This window comes from Rutidosis leptorrhynchoides, chromosome 1 (assembly GCF_046630445.1).
Source record: "Rutidosis leptorrhynchoides isolate AG116_Rl617_1_P2 chromosome 1, CSIRO_AGI_Rlap_v1, whole genome shotgun sequence".
Lineage (NCBI taxonomy): Eukaryota > Viridiplantae > Streptophyta > Magnoliopsida > Asterales > Asteraceae > Rutidosis > Rutidosis leptorrhynchoides.
The window spans coordinates 427,671,646-427,680,544 of NC_092333.1; the positions used below are offsets into that span (position 1 = coordinate 427,671,646).

The 8,899-nt window shown below is 35.0% G+C and overlaps 1 protein-coding gene across 1 annotated transcript; it reads right to left on the minus strand.

Annotated features, from left to right (window-relative positions):
- Positions 1-2,462: 2,462 nt before the first annotated feature.
- LOC139872464 (WRKY transcription factor 71-like) lies at positions 2,463-4,384 on the minus strand. The gene is made up of 3 exons (XM_071860345.1): positions 3,842-4,384; positions 3,583-3,726; positions 2,463-3,189 (listed from the first exon to the last, which is right to left on the minus strand). Exons 1-3 carry the CDS (start codon positions 4,294-4,296, stop codon positions 2,802-2,804), a joined length of 987 nt encoding a protein of 328 aa, XP_071716446.1. The 5' UTR covers positions 4,297-4,384; the 3' UTR covers positions 2,463-2,801.
- Between the last annotated feature and the right edge of the window lie 4,515 nt (positions 4,385-8,899).

Consider the following 8,899-nt stretch of genomic DNA (forward strand, 5'->3'; position numbering starts at 1 on the left):
GCTTAGTGAATGCAATAATTATACATACATATATATAACCCATCTATTTGCAATCACAATTACCGAATACCTTGTACGAACTTGAAACTCAAATTAGCATAACATCATACCCGAAATACTTAACAAGTCGCACATTATCACAAAACCGCAATAGCATATACTCAACACAATATATTTAAACAATATGCTAAACAATCCACAATCTCAATATGGTTAACCAATATCGTTATGGTGCTACCGGCTCGTGGTTCACACCATACGCTTTTGAGTCATACTCGTTTATAGTGCTACCGGCTCGTGGTTCACACTCGATGCTACCGGCTCGTGGTTCACATCTTAGTTTATAGTGCTACCGGCTCGTGGTTCACACTCGATGCTACCGGCTCGTGGTTCACATCTTAGTTTATAGTGCTACCGGCTCGTGGTTCACACTCGATCACACACATGTTATGGCACTACCGGCTCGATGGTTCATACCATAACACCCACAAATAAATACGTCATATACACATACGTATAATTACTCCACTCACCTTAGAGTCTTCGTGAAAGATAACCGAACTTGCAACGTCAATGTAACGTACCTATTACATTTTAGCACATAATCAATTCACAACTCAAGTCGGTCAAGCAACTCACTCAACAATCTAGAGTCTTTTGACCCTAAGTGCAATCCCGACCCCTTTTGCACCTTTAACCCTAATAATGGGTTAACTTCACCAAAAACCCTAACTTTAGCCAAATAAGGTCTTAACACACTTTTAACCACAAAGTTAACTCGTTTTCATACATGCAAGACAACCTAGGTCATCAAAGACCCATTTGACCCATTTCAAGGTCAACACACCCATTTGGGTCACCCACAACCCAAATGACACCCACTAACATTAACTATTAGTGTACTAGTGATTTTCTAGGCCTTTAAGACCCATTTACCCTTTCAAAACCCTAGGTTAGCCACCATTTGGGTCTTCATGACCTAAACTTACCCAAAAACCCCAAATTACTCACAAATGGGTTTTATGTGCAATACTAACCCAAACCCTAACCCTTAAACACATTAAACTTAGGTAATCAAGTTTAGGGCTTACCACAACAATCAAAACGTAGCTAAGGAGGAGATGAACAACTTTAACTCCCGAGTTCTAACCCGAAATGAGCTTCTTCTTCCCCGATTTAAGCTTTCTCACACTTAACCACCCCCTCTCTCTCTAGAATGAATGGATGATGTTTGGTGGTTGAGAAATGAAGTAATGAGCTCACCAAACTGATCCTAAGGTCCTTAAGTCGTCCATACATGTGAAATTACCAAATTGCCCAACTAAATAACTAAAAATACAAAGGCTGGCTTGTCAGACCATCTGGACGGCGTCCAGATTTCTGGACGGCGTCCAGGCCTTCAAAATGGGACGGCGTCCCCTATTTTTGGACGGCGTCCAGGACTTCATAATGGGACGGCGTCCCAAATTTTTGGACAGCGTCCAAACCAAAAGAAAACAGGATCTTACATGTTAACCAAGCATAACAGTTCAAAAAGTTGAAAATATTCTAATCATTTAGCAAGTGTTATCATTTGAGTATTGTAATATTGTAATAGAATAGGGTTGTATTGAAATCTTTTATCTTTTCGGTTTATATATGCATATACACATAATTTTCACAAATATTTCATGTTTAAGCACGCATTTTTTTTTTTTTACTTATAAACATGTTTCTTTCAATATGCGATGTGAGACTATGGTTTTGGTTTGCACATATTAACCGATGATCTTCATGCAAGGGTGCAAACCAAAGTCCCACATTAGTCCAAGGACAAAACAAATGTATGTATATAAGTCTAAAGGGGAAGTCATTCTATCACCAATTGGTTTTAGAATAGGGATGGACTCTTGGACTTATATTGCAGGACATTGTGTTTGGGCAATATGATCCTTACAAATGGTATCAGAGCCAGGCTATAGCCCCGATGTGGTGGACGGGGTAGTGGCGAACCCCTGAGTGCACGCAGTGACGTTGCGCACCCCTGGCACGATGAGTTGATCCTGTAGCCTTGTATCGAAATCTCCCTGTTCCTTCTTCCAGGTTGAGAGTTCCGAGTTGGCGGCGGTAAGGGTTGGATCCAGACTATCGTTGGAGGGGAGGCCCAGATGGACTTGAGTTTGAGGGGAGGTTTGTAAGGGTGCAAACCAAACATTGGTCCAAGGACAAAACAAATGTATGTATATAAGTCTAGAGGGAAAGTCATTCTATCACCAATTGATTGTATGTATATAAGTCTAAAGGGGAAGTCATTCTATCACCAATTGATTTTAGAATAGGGATGGACTCTTGGACTTATATTGCAGGACATTGTGTTTGGACTATACGATCCTTACACTCCAACTTTGTATTATTATGATCTCCTGTCTTATCATGAATACTCTTCTAATTATAAAAGCAACATCACTAATTATAGCAAGAAAAGAAGAAGATTAAAACATAGAGTAATAGGTCTAGCTAGAAGATAATTAAAATCTTCTATATATAATCAACCAAGAAAATAATTAATCATAGTGGGGACACTAATAAATAAAAAGTACTCGTACATAATTACATAATTAAGCAAGTAGGTGTTTAATCTCTATATATAGGCCATGATCAATTCATGGTGGTCATCTTCAATATACTACGCCACAAAACAACAAGCCACCGATGAATCATCTTAGAAAAGTCAACAAAAGGTCAGAGGTTGTATTTGGGGATGAGGTAGGGGTCTAGTTGAGCGGGTAGTGAAGGCTTTGGTATATCATGATTGATTGATTTTAGGGTTCTTGTTTAAATGTCATAGATGGGACCATATCTTCTAAAAGCCCATAATCAGGATTAATCTCAAGTTGCCGACTTGGTGTTTGTTGATACATCGATGAGCCGCCGCCACCACCACCTCCGGAGTTGTAAAAACCATGAGGTAATTGAGCAAGAAGTTGATGAGGGAAGCTTGAACCACCACCTCCGGCCATCATACCGCCTTGTGCCGCCATCATAGATTGCGGATACAATAATCCACTACTAATATTTCCTCTCAATGTTGCTGGCAAGTGGTGGTTGTGTTGTCCTTCATACGTTGTAATCACAGTCGATGGATCTTGATACGATCTTTCCACGCGCTTCTTCACCGTACACTTTTGTGTTGTGCATCGATAATAGCTTCTGTATTACACATCAAAATTACATGTTCTTGAGTAATGAAGAAAAAAAAGTAGGCATTTTTGGTTCACATGATAAAATATATGGAAACAAGAATTCATTTTCCCACCTTTTTAATAAAATAAGTTGATCAAGAATGTGAAACAAACTCAAACCAATGACTTTAGAGATAGAATACAAAGTTGGTAGTTGCAGAGAATATAGGGTTTCTTTTTAAATATACTGTTTCATGAACCAATTCAACACTAGTAGTCAAATTAATATCTAAAAATAATATTAGTATCCAAGAAACTAAGTAGACTTTGTGATCATAGCAATGAATATAATAACGATACACATTTTATTTATATAACTTAATTATATTTGTATATGTGTATGTATATAAGATATATGTACCTAGGATAAGGGCTGTTCTTGACGGCTTTTTGACCGTACTTCCTCCATCGATATCCATCTTCAAGATGATCGATATCGCTCTTTGTCATAAAGGCGAAACGTGGCTCTCTTTGCTTCTTTTCGTCTTTCTTCTTTTGTTTATTCCTATAAGACGTATAATTATACATAGAGTGAGTAACAAGAAACAACTAAATTTGAAAAAAAGAAATCCCCTAATATGATTATTATGATTGATGATTGATGAATCATACTAACTTACACTTTCTTAGAGCTCTCTACTCCATCTTCTAATAAGCTTTTCGGTTGAATCTCCTTCTTATCTTCTTTAAGCTCGTGTTCCTCATCAGCAGCCTCAGTAGATGACGAAAGAACCGAAGAAGAGTTTGGTGTAACAGGAGTGGTTTCGGTTACACTAATCATGTTTTGAGGATCGAAAACCGGCTTTTGGTCATCTTGAATTGAAAAAACTTGTTGTGATGAAGAAGGTAAGTAGCCAAAGGTAGTTGTAGGTGAGTTAAAATCAGTAGATCCATTAAAGAAGTGAGATAATCCCATATAGTCTTGAACTCTTTGATGATTTGGTGGTGAAGAATCATCATTATTTGTGATAATGGAATTATTAGGACCAAAGAATGAAAAAAGAGTGTCATTGGTTCTAATTTGATCATCATGAAATGGATCATGGTAGTATAGATCTCTTTGGTCTTCAGACATGATATGGCTTGATGATGAACAAGTAGCTTAATACAAAGAGGGAAAATTAAGGAGAATTGAATAAGAAAAGTTTGACAAATTAATAATGGGTGAGAGGTCTTTATTTATGCTTTGACAATATTTGTGTTTATTGGAGAGAGATGAGATTTGAATGAGAGTTGCTAACCCCACTATCTAAAAGAAATGTTTGACAAAGATGAGTCTTCCTATATCCTAAGACATTGTTATTCTTTTTTTTTTTCTTATCAAATAATAAATAATTATATATATACTCCGTATATTATATCATTATAATATATAACTAGTTGTGGAGACCTCGCTTCGCGCCGGGGGCTCCGTTTTGAATGCGAGTTAAAAAAAAAGTCTTGGTCTATTTTGTAAAAAAGAATTTTTTTTTTCGACATCTAACATTGAAGGGTTGTTCCTTTTGTGAAAGTTGCTTCTTTTATCGTTGAGGAAGAAAAGAGAAAAAAAAAGTTAGTTGATTTTTTCGTAAAAAAATATTTTTTTCGACATCTTTTGGTAACATTGAAGGGTTGGTTCTTTTACGAAAGTTGCTTATTTTATTGTTGGAGACAAAAAAAATTGGTATGAAAGTTGCCTCTTTTATCGTTCAGGAAGAAAAGAGAGGAAAAAAAAAAGTTAGTTGATTTTTTTGTAAAAAAGTATTTTTTTCGACATCTTTTGATAACATTGAAGGGTTGGTTCTTTTACGAAAGTTGCTTATTTTATCGTTGGGGACAAAAAAAAAAGTGGAATGACGAAAATACCCTTGATTACTATTGGTGAATAGTGGAATAGTGTTTTGTCTGTTAGTATATATATAAATAAATATAGTTAGATCTACACCTTTAATATATTTTAAGGTACATATATTTGGGTAGCTTAAGTTTATGTTATAACAATACTTTAACTAATAGTACGTAAAGAAGAAATGATTGAACGAGTAGTAGCTAAGTGTGTGTGACTAGATTTTTGTTTTTTCAACTCCGGAAATTTAGAAACCGATCCTTTATTCTAAGCCAAAGTGTGGTTATTTGGCCTTTAAAAGTGTGTTTTTAGTTTGTCACTTTAACGTTTCAAAGTAAATTAAAAAAATGTTGTTTAAGTAATGCCATTATTTCGTTTATTATATGGTTGTCTTTTCTGGAGATTAATTATAATTATTTAGTTGAATTTGACAACTTCAAGATTGGACCATAAAGATGCGTGAAGGATGTCTTTCTCACAAGCAAATGGATGGAAGTTGAATGTTAAAGATTTGCGGTCCATTTTGGGGATGTAATTATTAATTAGACCACATATATATACATACATATTCACACATTAAAATTACACCACATACATAAATACATATTCACCTTTTATTGGTGTCGCCCATTTTGGGATTATACATGTACCTTTCTTCTTTGTTTTTTCTTAAAAGTTTTGATAAATTTAATGTAAGTATATATTAAAATTAAAATTAGTACTCGTATTTTATAATTACAGGTTACCTATCATTTTTAGATATACATACGCTTACAAGTGATACAACTTTAGGTAACACTTGACCAATCTTGATCAGATCAGTTTTGTTACATTTTTTAAGTGCACTAATCATTTTTTCATGTGGTTCTGGCTTCATTAACTTTAGTTTTTTTTTTTTTGAACAGCAAAACAACAATATCATTATTACTCAATCAAATGTTTACAGGCTTACAATGATTATCACAATAAGATTACATCCCAAAAAAAACTGAAACAAGAGCTCTCTATTTGAACGACTTCACAATGCTAATGATTCGACAATATGGTATATGCTGAGATAGCAGATACACTACGAAATAGTAAGGTACAAATGCGAGTTTGAAAGCCATGTGCACCAATCGAGTCTTGGACCTTTTAATCTTCGGGAGATCCAATCGAAACTGATAATTTGAACTTCGTTTACAATAGACGGAACACACCAAACCTTGTTTTTGAAAACCTTATTATTTCTATTTTTTTCACAAAATGTACCCACACGTCCATTGCACCGCTTGCCATATTTTTTCCCCAAGATTAGTAGTGGGAATGTATAATTTCCCGACAAAAGCTTCATTTATGCTCATATTGGAAAAATTGCCTAAACCCTACCACTTATAAATTCTTGTCCACACGTCAAACGCACAAGTGAAAATATCAATAAATGATCAATTGATTCAACATCATTATCGCAAATAGGGCAACAAACCGAGTGTAAGTCGACCCCACGTTTGTCGAGCTCCGTAAGAACCGGGATCTTTTTTTTCGTACTCTCCAAATGAAAATTTCAACCTTTTTTGGAATTAAAGAGTTCCTCAATGTTGGGGTTGACATTTAAACTCGAAGAGCACCTTTTCTGTTATAATGTCATTTGCTTTTTTTGTTGTGAAAATACCATTCGAAGCAAGTGACCAATACCACGTACCGGCTACTCTGTTGTCTCGTTCGAAGCAACTGATCTGTTGTTGCAATGTTACTAAATCACCCTTGGCTCGGCCTGTTAACTCCCTGTACCAATCTCACGTGAACACACAGCCTTCATCGGTCCATGTTATCGGCTAAAAAGTCACGTTTTCACCCCGGTATTAAGGCCCAAAAACAAGAAAGCTCCAAACTTTATCGGCAAAATACCCGCTTCGTCGGTTAGTGTAACAACCCGAGCTTTTCCGTTAAAACTTCCGTTAAATACTTGATGATTGTTAGTTAAATCATACGATTTTCATACGCCGATTTTTTTTTCTTTTTTCAGAATAGTTAACAGTGACTACGTGAAACTTTTTCGTATTTAAAGTAATTAAATGCGTACTTGTTCCTTAGTGGATTACTTGAATTAATATGTTATATTAATTAGTGAACTTAATTCGATTGACAAATTAAACTATAAACGACACGATTAAAGTTAATCGCCTAGAAAACTTTTTAAGTTAACGGAACTCAGAAAAACGATAGAATAATTATTGTTAATAATTATTGAACTTACGAAAGAAATTTAATTTATTATTTACTTAATGAATTAAACACGGTGATTTTGTTTCAACGACTAGTTAACGTTCCGGAGATTCGGTACGGTTAATGGCACTCGAAACGAACCACGCGCGAACGAGATTTTACACAAAACGAGCCCGAGACCCGAGCCCGAGGCCACATGGACATGACCTCATACCTCATCATCCTTGGCCCCATGAGTAGCCAATGCATGTTGACTATTAGTTTAGGCTCATGTTTGTTGACTTTTGGTTTTTAGGCACTAAGTAACTAGTTAGATAATTCTCTATACAATCTTTAATCATACATTCCATCCTACCATGAAAAAAAATGCAGCTCATCCTTCCTCTCCTCCCTCTCTTTCACATCATATATCACCACCACCAAATCACCATCAAAAATTGCTCAATTGCTCTTACTCGTTTGATCAATCTTGCTCCGATCGTCGTTCTCTACGCGCTAGTATAAACAATTTTGTGATCAAAGGTATAATTAGCTAAACCCTAATCTTTAAAATTAGATTTTTATTAAGGTTTCATAAATTAGGTTGTCTATTGCTCAAGTCTTGATGTTTGTTGATTGTTTAATGCGTTAGATCACTCGTTTTGTTTATTTGTTGCGAAAACCGAATTGTATATTGCATGATAAGTGAATTTTGATTTTTCTAATGCATTATATTATATGATAATTAGGTTCCTTACGAAAAACTATTAATTTTAGGCTTTGGATTCGCTTGATTTCATTTTCGAATGATCAAGTTATGACCAATTGAAATTAACGTTGTGTTTTTGTGATTGATCGGAAATTATGGGTTTGATAGACCACGAATTGGATTGTGAAATTAATACCATTGGATAGGTAATTTAAAAACACTTAGGTTACACTAGGATATCATGTTGTTTGCTTATGTATAACTTAAGATATGCTTGATTTAGTGAAAAAGTGGATTTATACAGCACTTTCATGAAAATAGCCTTGTATGATAAAATATGTTAACTTCTGAGATTAAAGCTTTGCATATTTGAAATTTACAGAAAAATTACTTCACTTTTCATGTAGATATAATAGTCAAATTGTATCTAGATCTTCGGATAATTGTGTACGAATGTGACTAACTAAACTAGAATTGAAACAGCAACTTGCTCTCTGTTTTATACTCTGTGGTTTGTGTTTATTGAATTAGCATGTATGCTTCTGGAAAATGAATCTTAACATGATATGTGACATATGGTTAGTTAATGTCAATCTCTGAAACCTTATACATTGGGCACAATAGGGCCACACATTATGTAAATTCTGAATTGAGCTGAAAACTGAACATTCAACTTGCACGAATAAACTATACAAATTGGCTAAACAAAAATTGCTCAACTTTTGATATGTGTTAGTTTGATTTGTCTTTGAACCATGGTCACTGGTCTTGTATCAATTTCATGTCCCTAACTCCGGTTATAGCCAAAACGAAATCAGTGCGCGGTCAGAAACTTACTTGGCAAACTATAAATGTACCCCTTCTGATTCCTGACTTTTAATTATCGTATGAGACCCTGGATAGACTTTTTGGAATCAATTTTGAGTATACTTATGATCTGGAGTTTTCCATGTTTACTTG